Raw genomic sequence first — 23583 nt, forward strand, 5'->3', positions numbered from 1 at the left:
ACATTGCGCCACGCCCGTATCTGAACCCATTGTTGATTGAATTATAGCTTAGCGGTGTGGTAACCGGCTATAAACTTTAAGCAACCATGAAGTTCTGAAACAAAAGCAGAGCAGAGTCATTAAATCCACAACACCATCACATTGCTCTCTCCTACAAAGGTTAAAAAAAGTAGTTAACCAACATGACACAGCAAGAAAGAAACACATTATAGAGAAGGCGAAAAAAATACCACCTATAGGACACGGGGAACACCAAATTGATCGCCTGACAAAGAACCCAAACTGACATCCTTCTTGTATACGATGTTCTTACATTGGCCAGAACTCAAAGATCATTTTTTTTTTAAGAAAAGGAGGATTACCCCTGGCATCTGCATCTGGGCGATGTAAGCAGCCATTTTATTAATTATTCACAAAGACCTTACAAAGTAGTATATCAGGTAGTCTGAAGTCATCATCTTAGCAATATTTGTCGCTACTCCTATGCACTTGATGAAGCGGTGCCGATAATCTGAGCCTAATACCAGACAGACATCACACAAATGCCTAACATCTAAAACCGGAGGCCACAACCAAGCCACATACCATGCTCCTCGGTGTGTCACGCGCCATCGAGCACCTGCAATATCATGTCAACCCACCGAGCATCCATATCGTGATACCAAGTCGGCTCACATCCTTTTCGACGAGAGCTGGGTGCCGCATTTGTCGGACTTTGGATTGTCGGTCACCTGGGACATGGCGAGTGAGGAGTTGGGCCTGGGGCATAGCGAGTGACGACTTCGGGTTGGAGGTCCCCCTTGCAGGTACAATGGGGTACATCGACCTTGAGTATGCCCACACATGTCATGTGAAGTCAGTGAGCGATGTGTACAGCCTGGGTGTGTTGAAGCTCGAGGTTCTGATAGAGAAAAGGGCGTTTTCCCAAGCAGAGGAGGAGATGAATAGAGATCTGGCATCCTTTGCACTTCCCATCATTGAGGCCGGTAATATTGAGGAGACGCTGGATAGGCGACCTGTACCAGAGCCAACGCCATGGCAGCTGCACGCATTGAAGCATGTAGCGCAGATTGCACGATGTTCCGTGAAGTTTGCCGGGAAGGACCGGCCCACCATATCAGAAATCATTGCCAACCCCGAGACTGCGTGCGAGTAGATCTGCAGAGATGAGCCAGATTCAGTTGACAAGTCTGGTTTGTGTCCCTTCCTTCAACAAGTTGATGACTCACCGGACTCTCCACATGCGAGGAACGTGCCATCAGCATGCTACTATTCTGATCTGGTACACTACAAGCTCACTGAACTTTGTGCGCATTAAATTCAATCATGTCCATACACTGATAGAAGGGGCTCATTGCTCATCTCTTCCTTAATTAGGAACGTGAGGTCTTGGAGGATGGGCCTTGACACCAATCGTCCAAGGTGCATTATACCGTGGTTGTCAATCACTTTAATCACCCGATGAGCATCATGTTACCATGCATAGGCAATGTCCCAATTCCTTAGGCCTCCTTTGGTTTGAAGGAATTCTGTAGGATAGGATTTCATAGGAAAAGCCCTTTACTGTCCTTCCGTTTGTAGGATTTGAATCATATTCCTATGGAGGAATTCTTTCTATCCCCCACATTTCATAGAAAAATAAGCATTAGACTAGACTCGATGTAAAAAGTTCCTATGATGTGAACCAAAGAACACCTCTTTTCCTATTCATGGGATTTGAGATGCTTGTCATCTTATTTCCTACAAGTTTTCTATTCCTATGTTATTTTTTCTGACCCTATGACCAAAGGAGGCCTTAGTTAAATCAATTTATTGTCCCCAGTAGAGGGTGCTGCTTCCAGAGAAGAGTAAGGATGCTTTCCTTTGCTGTAACTTTGGCTGGAGTACTCTATTGTCTACCTGTAGATGGTGCTTGTTGCTTCACCTTTAGTGCCACGTTGCTAGTTCAGAGTTACTTGCTGGACCAAGAAATAATACTTCCAGATTTATTCTTTTACAAGAAGACATAAAAGTGTAAGTGGAACCTATTTAGGGTCGTAGATTGTTACATCGTCACTACTCAAGAAGTTATATTTAGCTAGGGCTTGAACATGGGTTGCCTCCTAACTTTGGTAGCCTGCTCGAAAGCATAGGCCATCTCGATCAGCCTCGGCTCGTACCCCTGCAGCCCACCGAAACATATCCCGAAGGGGACCCCCTTCTCGTCGTAACCAGCCGGCACAACGATGCCAGGGTGGCCACCGATGGCAAGAAGGCTAGATATAGCGTTGTTAGGCGCCACGATCACGTCCAGCTGGTGCTCCTTCATCATCTTCTCCAGCCCATTCGAGTTCAGCTCCTTCAGACGCCGGATCGCGGCTCTCTCCACGGGGCCAATGCCATTTGTGCTTTCGGCAGCGATTAGGTCGGGCTGCCCGAAATCTTTCAGCCTCTCCTGCACCAACATGTACATAAGTTTTCTAACAGCGTACATAAAGAGTAAGTTCCATTAACTGCCGTGTGTTTCTACCTTATTTTTTTCTAGTTTTTTTGCTTCATGATCACTGCAACAGGAATCTATAGAAATGTCCAACTGGTTTAGTTCTTATATTGTTTGAACCTATATCACTAACCTCCACAGGATGCGCCTTGTTGAATGCTATGATGTCTGCAAGCGAATGAACCGGGGAGTGGACCAAGTCTGCCAAGTAGGTGTTTATGCTCAGCTTGAACTCTGCCTGCATCGCAATCGCCTCGTTGGAACCAATCTCATCCAATAGAGCTCTCAAATTGGCAGCGACGTCCAGCTTCTCCACCACCACTGCTCCGAGTTCCCTTTGGAAAAATCAAGAACCAATTCAAATTGTCAGCTGCCTGTCATATTCATCGATCGACAGTGAAATGTAACTACTCAAAACGAACCTCATTGTGGCGAGGTGCTGCTTGTACACATTCAGCTGCGTCTGCCCACATCTCTGGAAGAAGCCATTGGGGACGCCGATCCTCTTTCCCCTCAGCCCATCTTTCTTCAGGAACTGCGCATATCCGCCTTGGGGGATGTACTTTGATGCCGCTCCGGTGGCCGCGGCGTCGTGCTCGTCGTAGCCGACTATGGTGTCCAGCACGTGCACCGCGTCCGACACCGTCCGGCACATCGGGCTGCATTTTATTTCCATGGAGCGGCACCAAGATTTACAGGTTGATTGAAACAACACCAAGAAAAATAATCAGGGGGGAAGAACTACCCACCCAACGGTGTCCTGCAACGGGGTGATGGGGACGACGCCGGCGCGGCTGGTGAGACCGAGGGTGGGCTTGATGCCGACCACAGAGTTGAACGACGACGGGCAGAGTATGGAGCCGTCGGTCTCGGTGCCCAGCGTCACGGCCGCCATGTTCGCGGCCGCGGCCACGCCTGAGCCGGCACTCGAGCCGCATGGGGTGGACGACAGGACGTACGGGTTCCGCGCCTGACCGCCCCGGGCGCTCCACCCGCTGTCGACTGGGCGGAAATTAGCCCACTCCGACAGGCTGGCCTTGCCGAGCACCACGGCGCCCGCGCGCCGGAGCCGAGCCACCACGCCGGCGTCGCGCTTCACCACAGAGCCGAGGAGAGCCAGCGACCCCGCCGTGGTGCTGAGCGCGTCGCGGGTGGCGATGTTGTCCTTGAGGAGGATAGGGACCCCGTGCAGCGCGCCTGTGGTCGTGCCGCCGTGGCGCTCGGCGTCGGCATGCTTGGCCTGCGGGAGCGCGTCCGGGTTGACCTCGATGACGGCGTGCAGCAGCGGGTTGAGGCGGCCGATCTGGTCCAGGTAGAACTGGACGAGCGCCGTCGAGGTCAGAGTCCCGTTGCTGAATCCGAGCTGGATGGCGTCCACGGTGGCCTCGTGGAACTCGAAGCCGTGCGCGGCACCGGCGCCGGCCACCAGAGCCTGGACGGCGGCAACAGCTTGCAGCTCCTGCGAAGCCATGACGTTAGCTCAGCTTAGCTAAACGGTGGCACCGGGGTTGGTGTGGCTTGGCTTGTCTGCTCTTTGCTCTCTACTGTTTGGTCTCTTGCACGTGCGTGTTTGGGTATTTTCATGGCGGCCGCCTTTAGCATTGTTCGCGTGCCCGATGTCTTTTCCTGCCTGGTTGTCTATTTTTCAGATGCTGTATTATCTTAAACAGTGCCCTACAAGTGGGAATCTTATATGAAGAAAAGAGAGGTAGAACTTCTTTTTCTATTTCTTCGCCGTTTAAGCGTATGGGACATGAAACATTATCAGATGTGTGAGGTTCTTGCAAAATTGTCCACCTAAAAATAGCATCTGAGGAGCTCTCAGCAAAAGTAACAAAATCACTGCTCAAACAGTGCACAAAACTTTCAGCAGCGATTTTGTTTTTTCCGGTGAGAGCTCCTCGGATGTTATTTTTCGATGAAACTTGGCAAGAACCTCAAGCATATGATAAAGTTTGATGTAGCAAAATTTCAGATTTTATGGATTTCGGTTGATGAACTATTTTCAACTTTTTTGCTAAATCGGGTGTAGTACACCCCAGAGTAGAGAATCCAATCTCATAAAACTTGCTTCCAATCGACACCTCGTCAATAAGAAAAGGCCTCTACCGGACTGTAGGACGCATGTGATGCCGACGTCTCGCCGATGAGGCAAAGCTCTAATAAAATACGGTTGAACGAGAGAAAAGAGAGGCGACCCTCTGTAATATACCCCTCCACCAAACATGGTGTGTAATGTTAAACTGTCAAGGGTTCTAATCCTCTTGGATCCAAATACTCCCGCCACCCACTACAGAGAGAATCATCTAGAGTAATTATCACTAGCTGGCGATTTCACAAATCTGTCTTTGATGAAGAGAAACGCACAAGGTTCGTATAGTTATTCAGTTAACAAGATTCTTTTGTTTTTTGCAGGGAAACCCAGCTGAAAGTTTTCTGTTTGGTTATTAGCAAAAAACCGGGAGTCACTCCTTATCTTATATAACCAAAAAAAAGATAAGAGAGTGATAGAGAAAGAAGCAAGATTACTAACACTAACCTGGAGAAAGATGGAAGGAGACGATGGTGTTGTTCCTCTTCGCCGATTTGGATCCCGTCCAGCAGTGGCGACCGGCGGCCGGCCTGGTAAACAGTATACGTCTCATTGATTGCACAAGAGAAATAAACAAAAAAATTATATTGATAAACAGATAACGTTAGATGACAAACAAATAACGTTAGATGACTCCAATCGAGGAACATATAAAATTGGCTGCTAACATATGCTGTTTGTTGAGGATAGTCATAATTCATGAGATGTTAGACAGGGGGTAGACTCCTTGAGTTTTGCTGGGCCGTGTATGTACTGACACTGTTTTGGTTTCGTTATTGCAATGCAACCGGTGCGGGAGCCCTTTTGCTCTAAAAATATAAAATTGGCTGTGTTGGAGGATCCCATGCGATTGTCGACATCTCTAGCCAATAAGAAGACCATCTCCAATCGGATCTCAAAAAAAAAACATCTCCAATCGAATATACAGTTCATACTTCAGCAACAAAAAAAGAAAAAGCGAGTCTCAATCAGCCGTTGGCGTCTATCTCTTTTCTATACTTTCTGCAGTAGGTTGCGTCTATTTCATGTGTATGCTCCATCAACTGAAATAGCACGTCAAAGGGTCCTAATTTTCCCTCTTATACCAATACTCCCGTACTGTAGAAAAGATACTATAATTAATGACTAAAGACTGCTAATCATTATATTAAGAGACTGGATTTTCTACTCTCGGGTGTACTACACCCGGGTTAGCAAAAAAGTTGAAAATAGTTCATCAAACGAAATCCAAAAAATCTGAAATTTTGCTACATCAAACTTTATCATATGCTTGACGTTCTTACCAAGTTTCATCGAAAAATAACATCTGAGGAGCTCTCACCGAAAAAAACAAAATCGCTGCTGAAAGTTTTGTGCACTGTTTGAGCAGTGATTTTGTTATTTTTGGTGAGAGCTCCTCAGATGCTATTTTTAGGTGAAATTTTGCAAGAACCTCACATATCTGATAATGTTTCATGTTCCAAAAGATCAAATTTTTTGGACAATGTTTGATCACATTTTATCAATCTTTTGCTAACTCGGGTGTACTACACCCGAGAGTAGCCACTACTTCCGAAGTTTTATGGGAGAGGGTCAGGTCAATGTTCCTTGCTTTTAGCAATAGGAGGCGCCCACTAGCCAGGTTGCTGCTGCTGGATGTGATCGATACACATCGCCAAAGAGCAAACAAGTCCATTTATCTCCTTCGATCTCCCTCCAGGCTAGTCATCTACTCATCTTGCTTATCGCTTAATTTTTTTTTTCAGATTATCCATCGGGGAACAGCTTGATTGACTCCCCGCCGGGTGTCATCCCAATGTTTAAAGAGTTTTTTTTAGAAAACAAAATAGGCTACCCCGGTTCCATTTCATTTGAATTGCAACCACAGCGAAAAAGAGATTCTTGGTGGTTTCTACGAGTTCATGATAAGCAGTCATCAAACTCAAGCGCGTCCCCTTCACCTTCCGAGCAGTTTCCTAGAAGTCTTCATCCGAGCAAAGCGCAACAACAACGCGGTTTCAACCAGAGTTTTGGATTTCGCAAGTAAAAATAATAATTTCAGATGAAATCCATCCATCTCATCCAGACCCGATAGATTTGTGTGCCGGCCCAAACATTTCGGCCGTATTTGAATTTTTGGTGCAACCTGCATGGCTCTTCTAGTGATATAGAAGGCTGAAACTGAGTTTCAAACTCTAGAGAAAAAAAATCTAATTCCTCAACTCTTCTCTGTGCATGACGGCGTTGTCCTCGCGCCCATTGTACTCACGCCATCATCGCATCCTGGATCCCATCGTCCACACGCCGGCGTCTCATCCTGTATCCCATCCTCCTCGTGCCTGATGTGATCGGCCTCTTCCATGGCACGGTACACTGTTGGCTGGGCGCGGGCGCGCATGTCCGGGCGGCCGGAACTAAACCAGATGGCGCAGCAGGTGCGCCTGCTTGGGCAGCGCGAGACTCTGATTTCTGCCAACTTGAGCAGTTTCTAATTCCTGTGTGTATAGTCAATCAATGGATCGTTGCTGGTTCAACTTGGATGTGTTTTGTTCTCGTTGCTGTAGGATTTCCATTTTTGGCACAATTCCTTTCATTTTCTTGTTCAAAGCTATCTCGATTTTCGTTCAAGAATTCAAATTTTGGACGGTGCTTTTCGTCCGGAATTTTCTGAAAAAAAATCCAAAAATCTGAATTTTGCCAATTTCGTTCAGGAACCGTTTATTTTGTAAAAGGAAATCCGAAACCGTGGTTTCAACACAGCGCACTGGCTGGGATCCGGAGCCGGGTGATGAAGTTGTTCCTCTTTCGCCCTTTTAGTTCCTTCCACCTCCGTAAGGAAATAGGTGCGTGTGCTCGGATTTGAACTGCCAAGCTCTTCGTTTATTCCTATCAGCTACAACGAATGAGGAAACCTCACTTGTTGTGCCTAGTTACTTCTCTTATCCTTCTTGTTGTGCATCTTCTCATTCTTGTTTCCTTCCTTTTTGTTCATCGGTTTTATTCGTTTTCTATTTTTCTTTATTTCTTTTTCCTATCCGTGAACTTATCTTTTGAATCCGTGAAATTTGTTTTAAATGAATGAATGCTTTTCAATTTCCCAAGCTTTTAACAATTGGTAAACTTTTTGTTAAATTCATGAACTTTTTCAAATCGATGAAACTTTTTCAATTTCATGAACTTTTTCAAATTTTTTATTATTTTTTGTCCAATTCCTTACCTTTTTTTTCAAATTGATCAAATTTTTTTCAATTTCGTGAACTTTTTTGTCAACTTCGTATACATTTTTCAAAATTCCGGGGAGTTTCCCACAAGCCATCATCACCCCCCGCAAACCACATCAAGAAAGCACCCCGGAAACTCTCTATATGATGTACTATCTTATAGCTTAATCAAAGGAAACCAGACCATCATTCCGAGTCTCGCCCTTGTGTGCAGGTAAGCTAATTACCGGGTGCCTGCGATGGCTCTATGGACTGGGCTGGGTCAGGCCGCGACGGTGGCGCAGCTGGTCGGCACAGACGTCGGCGGGCTCATCTCTATGATTGTGCAGGCTGCGCTAACGGCTCGGCAGAATAGGTCCGAGTGTGAGCAGCTCGTGCGTCGGGTCCTTATGATCGCCCAGCTGCTGCCTCACGTGCAGGAACAAGAGGCGGCTCGGCCGCTGGCTGAGCTGGGCGACACACTTCGGGATGCCCAAGAGCTCGTCATGTCCTGCCAAGGCAGGAGCGCCGCGTACCAGTTCGTCATGGCCGGGAGGCAGGCCCAAAAGTTCCGGGCCGTGCATAGCAGGATTGACTCCTATCAATTCCTCTTCCCCGTGATCAGCCACATTGGCATAACACGTCGCCTTGGACTAACCTACAATGTCCTTGTACGGGAGGATTCGAACGTAGTAGAACCGTCCACACTTCCACAACTGCAGGTATGTACAACTTGAATACAAATTGATCACGCGGATGATGCAGAAATTGATATGTGTGATCCGTGGTCGACGGTACTTGTCACTGCTCATTTGGAGTGAATTGTAGAAAACTACTATATTGAGGCCTAGATATGCACAAAACACACTTCTACAAATTTCTACGAGAAAACACTCATTCTAAGCTTAATCTTTTGCAAAAAACACTGTTTGACGGCTTCGGCTGTATTAAACACAATTATGACATGTGGAGTCCGTTTTTTATGACGTGGCTTAACGGTTCGGGCTGGATGTCGTTAGAAGTTTTGTTTTGCCAAAAACTCCTTCATAAAAGAACAAAACAGCCAACCCACCCCTTTCCCGTGCGTGCTCATGACGCCGCCTCTCCCCTCCTCCCCCGAACTTCTCTCTCGCACTGCTACAGGTTGTGCTGCCGGAGCACGCATCATGAGCTGCCCCCCAAGTCCTCGCCGCCTAGTCGGTCTTCAGCGGCTAGGAGGAGCACAACCGTCCCATCACTAGTGCAGAACTGGGCTTTATCACCGATATGTAAGGCCCTTTAGTGCCGGTTCTGTAACCGGCACTAAAAGCCCCCCCCCCCCACCCCTTTAGTACCGGTTCAACACGAAGCGCCACTAAAGGGCCACCACGTGGGATGAGCCAGCGCTGGGGGCGGGGAGACCTTTAGTACCGGTTGGTAACACCAACCGGTACTAATAGGTTTAGTGGGTTTTGGGTTTATGATTTCTTTTCCTTTAATTTTGTGTTTTTCATTTTTTTTCATTTGCTGGTATTTTACGATACTACATATTGTACATGTTATGCATATATATAAATAGAATTTCTTGTAGAACCGATCATATATATATATATCATCGAATGTCTCGCACCACCATTCACACATATACATGTATATATACAATTTGGTATATATACAAATTTCTCCTACATGGAGGCATTACTCCGGGAGCGGGTAATATTATTCTCCTTTGGGATCTATGACTGGTCGAGCAAAAATCCCGCTATTTCCTCTTGAATTGCTCGTACGCGATCCACCGGTAGGAGCTTATCCCGCACCTCTTTGAACTTTTAAGAAGGAGATCAATATGCATGTATTAGTTGTGTGATTAGATATCGATAATGATGTAAAATTGTGAATAGTGTTCTGGCAAACGTATCCATAGCTGTCTAGCCGATGTGCTCCTTTCGGACGCCATCATGCGAATGTTCTCACAAATGTAGTATGCACATAAATCAGTCTCCGGCGCCTACTTCATGGCCTTTACGAGAATAGAATATTCAATCAGGTAATAATTAATTAAGCGTGATAATTAATGGTATTAAAACTAGAATTAAGGAGATGGTAGCTAACTAGTACTACTTAATTACTTACCTTGGGTCGATATCAATATAGCTTTTGTTTCCATTAGCCTGGAACCTCTTTGATGAACTTTTGCCAAGCCCTGCCCGTCGACAAAGAAAATGAATAAAGGAGTTATTAAATAGTTGATATCAGGAAATGACGAACTAAAGAGGCCGACATATAGTTCAATAATGATTGAAATTACCTGTTGACTATCCCCTTCACGATTGAGTAGTCACTAGCCTCTTTAAGTAGTGAGTCCAGTACTTCAACTGTTCGTTCTTCAACTTGAATGACTAACAAGATCCAGTGGAAACTGCATACGCACACGTTTGCATATATAAATTAAGCGAACATGTGCATAACACTCATTAACTACCCACTGGTAGAAAAAAGCCCTTTAGTCCCGGTTCGCAACAGCCTTTAGTCCCGGCTGTGCAACCGGGACTAAATATGCGCGACTAAAGACCCCCCCCCCCCTTTAGTCGCGCCTCTTACGGACCGCGACTAAAGGCTTTAGTCCCGGTTCTTGTGTCTGACCGGGACTAAAGGCCCGTCCACGTGGGCGCCCGTGGTCCGTCGGGGCGGAGGACCTTTAGTCCCGGTTCTCGTGGCCAACCGGGACTAAAGGGCTCCTCCGCAGGTTTAGGGTTTTAGCCCCCCTAAACCTGGTTTCTTTTTAGTTTGGAGTGTTTTATTTCTTTTATATTATATTTTGTGTTTTATTTTAATTTTGATAAAGTTTCAGTACACATATTTTACGCTACTATATACATGCATATGAAATTTCAAACAAGAAGAATTCAAGAGGAATATATAATATATATTCAATCTCGGGTGACCATATACAACTTCGAACAAGTTTCCATACACAATTAGGATGGATGACCATATACAACTTCGTACAAGTTTCAATCTCGGGTATGCATATAAATTTCTTCGTCCTCGGTATAGTGTTCTCCTTTAGGATTGATGACTTCCCTCATGAAAAATCCTGCTAATTCTTCTTGAATTGGTCGGAAGCGAGCTTCTGGACTAAGCCTCCTCCGCAAGTTATCCGTCGCGGTCCGCACGCTATCCGATGCCTTCCGCTCCGTGGTGTGTCTCCGGATGTTCTCACAAACATAGTATCCACATAGATTGGTCCCCGGTGGCTGCTTATCCACATTAACTAACCTTCTGAAATCTAGCTCATGTTTGAATTCACCGACAATTTCTTCTGAGAACCGTCTTCAAACCCTACAGGGCAAAGAAAATTAAATGAATAAGGAAGTTATTAGTTACTTGATATTAGGAAATGAACGAAAGAGACCGATCGATATAGAGCTCAAATGATTGAAAATAATTACTTTTGCAGCATTTTTCTCATGTCGGCCCAACGCTTTGGATCCGAATCCATAGAGTCCATGATTAGAACTCTGGAGGTGTGAAGTTCAATATTTAGCAGAATCCAGTGGAACCTGCGGACACGTTACATGCACAGTCATGCATAACTCATCGATTAGACATACCATGCATGGAGTAAACAAAAGAGAATGGGCACAAGAGAGAAACACTCACCCAAAATGGTAAGGAAATAGAATATGACTTTTGAGTTGATGCTTTCTAAGAAACTTGTACAGGTCTTTCTCCACGTCTTCGGGGTGATGTTGTAACACATGTCCATTAACGATATGTGGGTCAATGAACCCAACATCATGGATGTTTCTTATTTTGCATTCCCAAATCTTCAATCTGCATAATAGCGTACGCAACAATATAGTTAGGACAATATATATATAGTGCAGGCAATGAAGAACGAGATGAGGTAGAAATAAATCACTTACAGAACGTAGCAACTCAGCATAGATTTGTCGAGGTCACGCAGATTGAACAGCTGGAACAATTCACTCATATGAATTTCTACAGAGTACCGTTTGGTGTGATGCTCATCTGTAACATCCGCATAAACATATTCTTTGTCGGCCCATGTTATGAATTGCTTGTACCAACGTAGCAGATTTCGCATTTGTGGTGGTAGACTCTTTTCCCGCGCAGGCTCGACGAGAGGCCCATTCCGCACATATTGTAATGATATCTCACATACTGGCGCATCCTCAAGGCCTAACAAGGCACGAAGAGTCAAACCCATCTCGGACGCTTGTTCCATGGCACCCGGTACAGTCAATCCAAGTGCTGCCGCAGCTGCTATGATCTCGGGGTCCTCTTCCGGACCGGCTTTCACTATGAGCGGGGGGATCGATTGTTTCTTCTGCATCCCGAGCTGGTCAACTTGTTTCCCGCTTTTTTTACTTTTTTCTTTCTCCTCCTTCAATATTTTTGCTTGCCTACGAAGTTCATGTCCATAGTCGCCAGGCATATTCAGCTCGGCTTGGGACGGTGTCGTCAAAAAATCCTTAGCCCACTTCTTTTGCTTCTCAGTGAATACTTGCTTGGGCTCAGGCTCTTTTTTCGCCTTCATATCCGCCTTCCATTTCTCATAATCAGCAGACGCGGCCAATTTGGTTTCAGCTTCACTAAGTTCCCCAGGCCTTGGGAGGAGAGGCTTCAGTGATGGCTCCGGTACCCTTGTGGTCTTAGGTACATAAGGGTCCGGGTTAATAGTCCAGGAGCGGGTTTCATTGCTGTCCGCCTGCTTCTGCTTCTTCGCCGGAGGTGGATTGGGGGGCGTCGTACCCGCCGGAGGAGGATTGGGGGGCGTCGTACCCGCCGGAGGTTGTGGATCGGGGGACGGCGTCGAATGGCGTGAAGGAGGTGTAGGTGAACCACCACGACCACCACCACCGCCACCACCGCCACCACCACCACCACCACCACCATCGGAGGGGGGGTGGACTTGCTAGCCTTGGCGCCTCGCCTGGAAACACTATGTACTTCTTTTTCCATAGAATGAACTGGCGCTTGACATCTCCAAGTCTGCTCTCCCCTTCGGGTGTAGGTTTGTCAATCTCCAGGTCCTCAAACCCTTGGACTATGTCTTCCACCGTGACACGAGCATAGCCATATGCAATGGGGTTGTTGTGGTGGAGTGCTCCAGGTGTACAGGGTAAAGCACTGCCGCTAGCTACCTTCGTGGAAACGTTCCCACGGGATAATGCAGATCACATTCTTTCATCTCCTTTACATCATCCACGGGGTAGTGAGGCTCCGGTGCACGAATCTCGATCATCGGTGCACTAGCACCAGGCGGGGCATCCGTGGAAGCCACGCTGCTTCTCCGCTGCTGGCTTCCGCGATCCGCTTCATGATCTTCATGCGGCCCTGCAGCCGATTTTTCTTTTACTAGTTCATGCACGGTCTGCTTCAACTCATGGAGTTCCGATGCAAACTTCGTCATAAGATCTGCATCCCGGTCCGTCTTTCTCTTACGGCTTCTGTAACAGTACGGGTCTTTGTCCTGGGAAAACCCTACTTTCCACGGAACTTTGCCTTTGCCTCGTACACGTCCTCCGTGTTCATCATTCCCGAGGGCTATTGTCAGTGCGTCTTTCTCTCTGTTGAACTTGATCAAGCCCTCTTGAGCTTGGGTCATTGCGTCAATAAGGGCTTGGGTGGGAGCAAACTGTCTCTGCCGGTGAACACACACCCCTGTCTCCGGGTCTAGCGATCCCCCATGCCCGTACCACCAGCTTTTGGCCCTTGGGTCCCATCCCTCTGTACCTAGAGGGATTCCTCGCACCCTCAGGTCCTCCTCCATCTTCTGCCACCTAGGCTCCGAAAGGCGGTATCCTCCTGGCCCCATAATATGATGGAACTTTTTCTTACTCGCATTATCCTTATTTTTTTTTGATATTTCCTTGAAATGCTCCGATTGCTTTTGCCTCACAAATTCTGGCCAATCATCTTTCAGTTTCTCATGTTGTCCATTGAAATCCGGAGTCTTGCCCTTGTTGACATAGTCACGGGTTAAATTTTTCTTGAAGTTCCGGAATGCTTCGCCCATCTTCTGAAGAGCGAACTCTTTAACTAGCCTCCTCCTCTGACGTCCACCCGGAACCTCGTTACCGAATTCATCGACTTTGTTGTATTCCGGAGGTAGAATGAAATGTTCCATAAGCTTTCTCCAGCAATCCTTTTTCGTTCTCTTGTCGACAAAACTGAAACCAATACGTGCCTTCTTTGGCTCCTTCCATTCCTGGACGGTGATCGGGACGTTGTCTCTAACAACGACTCCGCATTGGTTGATAAACTTTGAGGTGTGCTGTAGGGGCTTGCCGGTTTCACTGACAAACTCAATGGCATATGTTTCTCCTGTTTTCATCGCCTTGGATTTGCCACGCTTTGTCGTACTCGATCCGGAGGGCTAAAAAAAGAAAGAGAGTCGCCCGCGTTAATACATATTCTGTCACCACTTCGAGCTCCTCTCAAATGCAGGCTTACGGGCCTATTCTGTCAGCATGTGCTTGTGGGCCTACTGGGCCTTCTGCGGGCCTGAATCCTGGCCCATTGATGGGTTTCTAGTCGTATTCAGGCCCTGCTGGCCCAGTAGGAGGCATATTTTTTATTTTGTTTGTACTTATATATTTTATTAAAGTTTATATTATTTTGTTTCTAATTCATTTTAAAATCTTAAAAATACAATTATATATCAAAAAAATCAGAAAATAAAACTAATTCATTTTAAATTCTTGTTTTTCTTCTGTTTTTTCTTCCTTTTTTCTTCTGTTTGTTTCTTCCTTTTTCTTGTTTTTCTTCTTTTTTTTCTTCCTTTTTTCCTTTTTCCTTTTTTCTTCTGTTTTTTTATTTTGTTTTTTTCTTCTGTTTGTTTTTTCTTCTGTTTTTTTCTTATTTTTTTCTTCTGTTTGTTTTTTTCTTCTGTTTTTCCTTTTTTCTTCTGTTTTTTTCTTATTTTTTTCTTCTGTTTGCTTTTTTCTTCTGTTTTTCCCTTTTTCTTCTGTTTTTTTCTTCTGTTTTTTTCTTCCTTTTTCCTTCTTTCTTCTTCTTCCTTTTTCCTTTTAAAATCAGAAAAATAAAACTAATTCATTTTAAAATCTTAAAAATACAATTATATATCAAAAAATCAGAAAAATAAAACTAATTCATTTTAAAATCCCTTGAAGGTTTGACAAAAGGTTTGATACATCATTCATCGACCAAATACAAAGTTTGGTACAATAAATTATTACACATCAATTCTTCCCTTGTGTCCCTGCTTGCTTACGATTGTGCCGTATCCATGGAGCATCCTCATCATTTAACTTAATGCTTGGGTCAGTGTTCACTTTGAAGGGCGGAATTTCACCAAACATATTATAATCTTCTGACATGTCAGTCTTGTCCTCCACTCCCACGATGTTTCTTTTCCCTGAAAGAACAATGTGGCGCTTTGGATCATCGCATGATGTACTGATCGTTTTCTTATCTTTCCGTTTCCTCGGTTTGCTACTCATGTCCTTCAAATAAAAAACCTGAGCGACATCTTTGGCAAGGACGAATGGTTCGTCAAGGTAACCAAGATTGTTGAAATCCACCATTGTCATCCCGTATTGCTCGTCCACCTTTACCCCACCTCCTGTTAGCTTGAACCATTTGCACCGGAACAAAGGGACCTTAAAGGAGGGTCCATAGTCAAGTTCCCATATCTCCTCTATGTAACCATAATATGTGACCTTTCGCCCATTCTCGGTTGCTGCATCAAAGCGGACACCACTGTTTTGGTTGGTGCTCTTTTTATCTTGGGCGATGGTGTAAAATGTATTTCCATTTATCTCGTACCCTTGGAAAATCGTTATAGTCGAAGATGGTTTCTTGGCCAACATGTACAGCTGATCTCCAACATCATTGTCATTCATTAAATGTTTTCGCAACCAACTGCCGAAAGTCTCCATGTGGGCCTTTCTAATCCAGGATTCAGGCTTCCCCGGGTTGTCCGAGCGTAAAATATTCTTGTGTTGCTCGAAGTACGGAGCCACAAAGCTGGAATTTTGCAGAACTGTGTGGTGTGCTTCAGTCATAGAATGACCGTCCATACATATCGTGGATTTCCTTCCGATCTTGCCTTTTCCACTTAGTCTCCCCTCGTGCCGCGATTGAGGAATACCAATCGGCTTAAGGTCAGGAACATAGTCAATACAGAACTCAATTACCTCCTCATTTCCATAGCCCTTGACGATGCTTCCTTCTGGCCTAGCACGGTTACGAACATATTTCTTTAATACTCCCATGAACCTCTCAAAGGGGAACATATTGTGTAGAAATACAGGACCGAGAATGGAAATCTCTTCGACTAGGTGGAGCAGGAGGTGCGTCATAATATCGAAGAAGGATGGTGGGAACACCAACTCGAAACTGACAAGGCATTGGACCACATCGTTCTGTAACCGTGGTAGATCTTCTGGATTGATTACCTTCTGAGAGATTGCATTGAGGAATGCACATAGCTTCACAATGGCTACTCGAACATTTTCCGGTAGGAGCCCCCTCAAAGCAATCGGAAGCAATTGCGTCATAATCACGTGGCAGTCGTGAGACTTCAGGTTTTGGAACTTTTTCTCCGCCATGTTTATTATTCCCTTTATATTCGACGAGAAGCCAGACGGAACCTTCATACTGCTCAGGCATTCAAAAAAAATGACCTTCTCTTCTTTGGTAAGAGCGTAGCTGGCACGACCTTGAAACCATTCCGGATGCCGGTCATCTGGGTCTTTCAAAAGTTGCTGGTCCTGCCGTGCTTCCTTTGTATCATTTGTCTTCCCATACACGCCCAAGAAGCTTAGCAGGTTCACGCAAATATTCTTCGTAACATGCATCACGTCGATTGCAGAGCGGACATCTAGGACTTTCCAATATTCTAGCTCCCAAAATATAGATTTCTTCTTCCACATGGGTGCGTGCCCGTCAACTCCCCGCGGAACTGATTGTCCGCCAGGACCCTTTCCAAAGATGACTTTCAAATCCTTGACCATATCAAATATCTCAGCACCAGTACGTTCCGCAGGCTTCGGCCGGTGATCTGCCTTGCCGTTGAAATGCTTGCCTTTCTTTCTTACGTTATGATTTCGGGGAAGAAATCGACGATGACCCAGGTACACGTTCTTCTTACAATTAACCAAACGTACACTTTCAGTCTCATGTAAGCAGTGCGTGCATGCATTGTATCCCTTATTTGTCTGTCCCGAAAGGTTACTGAGAGCAGGCCAATCGTTGATGGTTACAAAAAGCAACGCTCGTAGGTCAAATTCCTCTCCTTTGTGCTCATCCCAGACACGTACACCAGGTCTGGCCCACAACTGTAAAAGTTCATCAACTAATGGCCTTAGGTACACATCGATGTCGTTCCCGGGTTGCTTTGGACCTTGGATGAGCACTGGCATCATAATGAACTTCCGCTTCATGCACAACCAAGGAGGAAGGTTGTAGATGCATAGAGTCACGGGCCAGGTGCTATGGCTGGAGCTCTGCTCGCCAAAAGGATTCATGCCATCAGTACTTAGACCAAATCTTATGTTCCTTGCGTCAGCTGCAAAATCTTTGAACACTCTGTCGATCTTTCTCCATTGCGTTCCATCAGCGGGGTGTCTCAACTCCCCGTCGGACTTACGGTCCTCTTTGTGCCATCGCAACGACTTGGCATGCTTTTTGTTCATGAACAGACGTTTCAACCGTGGTATTATAGGAGCATACCACATCACCTTGGCGGGAACCCTCTTCCTGGGTTTCTCGCCCTCAACATCGTCACCAGGGTCATCGCCTCTGATCTTATAACGCAATGCAGTGCATACAGGGCATTCATTCAAATTCTCTTATTCACCGCGGTAGAGGATACAGTCGTTAATGCATGCATGTATCTTCAGAACCTCTAAACCTAGAGGGCAGACAACCTTCTTTGCTTCGTACGTACTGGCGGGCAACTCGTTATTCTTCGGAAACATATTCTTCAACATTTTCAGCAAATTTTCAAATGATGAGTCACCTACACCTTCCTGTGCCTTCCATTTTAGCAAATCCAGTGTGCAGCCTAGCTTTTTCAGACTATTATCGCATCCTGGATACAACGACTTTTTGTGATCCTCTAACATGCGATCCAAATTCTCCCTATCCTTGTCAGTTTCGCAGCGTCTCCGTGCATCAGCAATGGTCCGACCAAGATCATCAGCGGGCTCATCATGTGCCTCTTCTTCACCTTCACCTAACCCTTCCCCACCTTCAGCATCATCCTCCATGAAAGTATCACCGAAATGATCATGATAGTTGTCATCGATATCATCCCCTTCTTCATCTTCTTCCATTCTAACCCCTCTTTCTCCATGCTTGGTCCAACAATTATAGCTTCGCATGAAACCGCGCCGAAGCAGGTGCATGTGAACCTCTCTTGAGGAGGAGTAACCCTTCTGATTCTTACAGACAGCACATGGACATATAATAAAACCTCGCTGCTTGTTCGCATTTGCCACTACGAGGAAATCTTTCAAACCCGTAGTGAACTCGCCGGAGAGTCGGGGACCGTACATCCATTGCCGATTCATCTGCATTATTATTATTATATAAAGTATATAATTAACCATCATGCATTTGTTAAACTAACTAGCTAGAAATAATACAAATTAAACAATGAACTACACACATGCATATTTTATCAATGACACATGAAAGGTTCAAGTTGCGAACCGCGATCGCGGAGGAAAAATAAATGAGAAAGCTCAAGTGTGGCTCGGACACTTCATATCATGTTTGTTTCAGGCTCTCGGGCATTTCATCGAACACCTTGTGTGCATAGGAGGAACCAAAAGCAAACCCACCACCCCCTTCTGAAAATTGTGAAGTGAGCTGAGTGAAGTGAAGTGAGCTGAGTCCTATATATAGGGATGGGCCTTTAGTCCCGGTTGGCCTGGCCAACTGCGACTAAAGGCCTTCGGGGACCTTTAGTCCTGGTTGGCCAGGCCAACCGGGACTAAAGCCCCTCCCGTCCGCCAGCTGGATGGGCCTTTAGCCCCGGTTGGCCTGGCCAACCGCGACTGAAGGCCTTCGGGGACCTTTAGTCCCGGTTGGCCAGGCCAACCGGGACTAAAGCCTCTCCCGTCCGCCAGCTGTCGACCGAGCGCGCTGGGCCCAGATAGTTGGTCGCGGGTCTCCTCCCGAACCGCGACTAAAGGCCCCTTTTGTCGCGGTTCGATTGTTTTGGGGACTAATGGGGGCGTATGGAAGCCTCTTTTTCTACTAGTGACCCTAAACCCTATACACTTATTAACATCTAGCTAGTAAGCAAAAACAGAATTTGTAGTACAAGACAGTGTGACTCACCTGAAGTTGTAAGCAAGTAGTATATCTCGATTGGTATTGAGGCGCTTCAAGAACTCTAGCATGTTTTTCTCTGCGTCTGCTTTATACCATTCATATGTCCATGTCCCTTCATTAATGGTATTTGGGTCAATGAACCCAATGCCATAGCGTCCAGCTTTTTTTATTTCATACATCTTCATCCTACATAATACCACAGAAAAGAATATAGTGAGGATAATTTCCGGTAATGATCAATGAGCAGTACAACTAGCTTGAGACTTAAATTACAGATAGAAATCAGTTACAGACAATAGCAACTGAAGATAGATTTGTCGAGTGCGTCTTGATTGAATAACTGAAACAGTTCTGTATACTCAACGGATAGAGCTAGCTCATGGAAGTAATGCTCTGCCTTGACTTTCACCATGAGGGAGTCTCAATTGGTAGTCTTGGCAATTTTCATGTACCATTCATGCAATTCATACATTCTCGTTGAGAGCTTCTTGACCTCCTCAGGCTTGACCAAAGGTTCGCCACGGACATATTTCCGTTTATGTCCTCCTCTCTAAGCGTATCCATGGGCTCCAGCTCTAGGAGTTGATAGACAGTGATACCAAGCTCTGCAGCCTGCCTTCTATGCTCGTCGGCGCCGGTACTCGCATGTGTTGGTATCGCCTGTTCTCCCAGCTGTCGAACGGTTTTCCCGCTTTTTTTGGTAGCTGCTTGGCTCGAGCTCGAGCTCAACTCCTTTTGTTGTACTCGATGCGCCTTCCTGATTTGGCGCTCATAGTCTGAGTCAACGGGCTTGGGAGCTGGTTTTTTAGCCATACGAATAAAGTGGTCAACAATATCCTCAGGCACTTTCTCCTTTGGCGGCGGTTGCGGTTTTAGTCCAAAATGGGCGTCCAATTGGGCCTTCACTTCGGCTTCGTTTTGCTCGTCGGTCATGTAGTAAGGCCTCATCGGAAGAGGCGCGAGGCTTGGACCATATTGAAATCGCTTGCCTCCACCTGTACCTCCTGTACCTCGACTTGTACCGCTACGCACCATAGCTGCGGCGGCTCTCTTCCGCTATTGTTGAGGCGGCGGAGAAGGCTGATGTGGCTGACTTGGAGGAGGAGGAGTGGGCTGACGCGGTGCCGGACTTGGAGCAGGAGGAGTGGCCTGACGCGGTGCCGAACTTGGAGGAGGAAGAGTGGCCTGACATGTTGGCGGACTTGAAGGAGCAGGACTCTGCTGAGGCGGTGGCTGATGACTTGGAGGAGCGGGAGTCTGCTGACGCGGTGGCGGACTTCAAGGAGGAGTCGGTTGACGCGGTGTCGGTGACCTTGGAAAGATGATGCAATCCTTTCTCCATAGGATGATACGATGTATGGCCTCTCCCAGTGTGTGCTCCTCGTCACCTCCAGGAATGTCAAGCTCTAGCCCCGAATAATGGTCCACCACTTCATCAACAATGACATGAGCATAGCTAGCTGGAATTGGATTGCAATGGAAGGTTGCTTCGGGGGGATTTGTATAAGCAATGGCGTCCGCCACCTTCATGGATATGTTCTCATTTTGAAGTGTAGCTCACAATTAGTGTTCTCCATGATGTCATCCACATGGTATCTATCCAGCAGTGCCTGGCCCGGGGCGGAACCCACGCTGCTTCTCGGCATGGATGGGACGGTGCTATCCAATGTTGGATCATCCGCTAGCTGCTGCCGCTACTGAGACCCCCTTTCTTGGCAAAGTGAGTCGATCTGCTGCTGCTGCCGCTGGAATTGGAGTGCCAGCTCCGCATGCGCTGATTCTAGGCCTTCAAGGCGTTCTGCTTCCTGCTTCCTTTGCTCGTCCTACAGCTTCCTCTTCTTCTCCTCCTCCATCTTCTTTCTCGCAAAGCCCTCATACCATGGAACAACGCCTTTGCCTCGTGTTCTTCCCGGGTGTTCGGGATTTCCCAGGGCGGGCGTAAGCTTGTTGTTCTCTCTGTTGGGCGTGAACACCCCCGTTCGAGCCTCTTCTATTGCAACAAGTAACTTATCTTCGGCTCCTTTAAGACTTGTCTTCTTCGAAACCTGGCCTGTGTTCGGGTCCAACGCCCTCCCATGTGCATAGAACCAAGTCATGACCCTGGAGGGCCAGCTCAATGTAATTGGAATGACCGCTGCATCCACCATCTGTTGCTCAGATTTATCCCACTTAGGCTAGGCCACTGCGTAGCCACCTGGCTCGAGCCTAGGGAAATGCTCCTTTTTTGCGGTATTGACCTCATTTATTCCCGACCGTTCCTCAGATAATTTTGATTCCTTGAATTTCACGAAAGCGGACCAGTGATCTATTTGCTTCTCCAGTGTTCCCTTGAATTCTGGAGTCTTCTTTCCTCCATCGATGTACTTGGCTCATTTTTTTTCTTGTTGGTGCTGAATGCAATTGCCATCTTCCTAAGAGCAGCGTCCTTGATTTTCTGCATATCTGCATCTGTGAAAGCATCTGGTAGGGTGAAATGTTCCATGAGAGATTCCCAAAGCCGATCTTTTGCTCTTTGGTCGACAAAAGTAATATCTGGACGTGGCTTTGCTGGCTCTTTCCATTCTTGAATGGAGATCAGGAGTTGGTCCTTCACAAGAACTCCGCACTGACGAACGAATTTGTTCGCAATGTTCTTAGGCTCGCTTGGTTCGCCATTAGGTTTGATGGCATCGATGTTGTACTTTACACCCTCCTTCAACTTTTTGGCTGGGCCTCGCACTGTCCTGCTGCCTGTAGAAGATTTGCTCGATCCGGAGGGCAGAAATATATATATATATATATATATATATATATATATATATATATATATATATATATATATACGGCGGTCTTTGTTATTTCACGATCAACATTTTTTTCATCATCATAATCATAGTTCTTGGCTTCATCAATTCGGTCGTCTCGATCGAATATCATATCATCCTCCCCGGTATTGTTCAGATATTGGGAGCCGTCATCTTCTTCATTCTGATCATGGCACTATGTATAACAAACAACGTACAGGTAAGATAATTATACGAGTAACTATATATCTAAATCACACAAACATGACTTTTTATATAAAAAAGATAAGAACAAGAGGCTCACCACAAGGTGGTGCCCGCGATGGGACGATGCGGGCGATCGACGGTGGTTAGGACGGAGACGGGAAGGCACTAAGTAAACCACACCTACATATGCAAACTAAGAGTTATTTTGACCTCAAATTGCATATAAATCCAATACTACCACATATAATTCCTCCCCCATAATAAAACCCACAAATCACTATACTTATAGAGCATTGCAAGAGCTAATCTAGCAATGAGAGATGAAATGACAAAGTTGCTAACCTTTGTGATCACTTGGATGGATGGGGTGCCTTCAAATCTTCACAAATTTTGGCAAAAATGGAGTGTGAGCTCGAGAGGAAGAGAAAGAAAACAGAGGAGAGGGGAAAGGGGAAGAACAGAGCGCTCGGGCTCGATGAAGGGGTTTATATAGGATGACCTTTAGTACCAGTTGGTTATACGAACCGGGACTAGAGATGCACCTTTAGTCCCGATTCGTATAACCAACCGGTACTAAAGGTGCTGGTGGGGCCCCAGCCTGACACAAGCCTGCCACCACGTCTTTTGTACCGTTCGTGGCACGAACCAGTACTAAAGGTTCGCCACGAACTGGTACTAATGATCGCCGCCCGGCTAGCCGTTGGAACCGGCACTAATGAGCACATTAGTGCCGGTTCAGTTACAAACCGGGACTAATGTGCTTCACATTAGGCCCTTTTTCTACTAGTGCATGTAGGCAGCAGGAGCATACGACGCTCATCGGCCAGCACTCCCCTTGTCTCCCTCTTGTCTCCTCCGCTAGATCCGAGTGGTCGCGGTCGACCCGTGCGCCTCGGCTGTGGCCGCTGACATGGACCTGGACAAGGCCGTGGCCCTCGCAGGCGCGAGGCCAGAGCTGCCGTTGGCCTCTTCATCCTCACCGTTGGCAGAATTCCTCCTCGACGCATGCCATGGCGACCTGCAGTGCTGCTTCGACGTGCGGGTCGTCCTTGCAGAAGCTGGTGACCACTGGTCCCGGAGAAAATGCGGAGGAGAGTGCTGCATCGGAGCAAAAATTGGCGCTTCCTCTTGCACCCATCAACAGTGGTGCGGTGGCAACTGCCGCCGATACAGAGCGTTCAGAGTCACCCATCGCCAGTGATCCGGGAGATGGTTCACCGTCTTGAAGGAAATATGCCCTAGAGGCAATAATAAAGTATTATTTATTTCCTTATATCATGATAAATGTTTATTATTCATGCTAGAATTGTATTAACCGGAAACATAATACATGTGTGAATACATAGACAAACAGTGTGTCACTAGTATGCCTCTACTTGACTAGCTCGTTAATCAAAGATGGTTATGTTTCCTAGCCATAGACATGAGTTGTCATTTGATTAACGAGATCACCTCATTAGGAGAATGACGTGATTGACCTGACCCATTCCGTTAGCTTAGCACCCGATCGTTTAGTATGTTGCTATT

The 23583-nt window shown here is 46.3% G+C and overlaps 3 protein-coding genes across 3 annotated transcripts; 2 read left to right on the forward strand and 1 right to left on the reverse strand.

The window, feature by feature from the left end:
- The first annotated feature begins 811 nt into the window (after positions 1-811).
- Positions 812-1156, forward strand: LOC109752448 (serine/threonine-protein kinase-like protein CCR4). The gene has a single exon (XM_073506722.1). It carries the CDS (start codon positions 812-814, stop codon positions 1154-1156), a length of 345 nt encoding a protein of 114 aa, XP_073362823.1.
- A 799-nt stretch (positions 1157-1955) lies between these two features.
- Positions 1956-4078, reverse strand: LOC109752462 (probable amidase At4g34880). The gene is made up of 4 exons (XM_020311353.4): positions 3229-4078; positions 2902-3138; positions 2613-2814; positions 1956-2434 (listed from the first exon to the last, which is right to left on the reverse strand). Exons 1-4 carry the CDS (start codon positions 3948-3950, stop codon positions 2078-2080), a joined length of 1518 nt encoding a protein of 505 aa, XP_020166942.1. The 5' UTR covers positions 3951-4078; the 3' UTR covers positions 1956-2077.
- A 3932-nt stretch (positions 4079-8010) lies between these two features.
- LOC109752447 (cell number regulator 13-like) lies at positions 8011-20391 on the forward strand. The gene is made up of 2 exons (XM_020311342.1): positions 8011-8472; positions 20206-20391. The coding sequence occupies exons 1-2, from the start codon at positions 8011-8013 to the stop codon at positions 20389-20391; spliced, it is 648 nt and encodes a 215-aa protein (XP_020166931.1).
- The last annotated feature ends 3192 nt before the right edge of the window (positions 20392-23583 follow it).

The sequence above is a fragment of the Aegilops tauschii genome, chromosome 2, assembly GCF_002575655.3.
Source record: "Aegilops tauschii subsp. strangulata cultivar AL8/78 chromosome 2, Aet v6.0, whole genome shotgun sequence".
NCBI lineage: Eukaryota > Viridiplantae > Streptophyta > Magnoliopsida > Poales > Poaceae > Aegilops > Aegilops tauschii.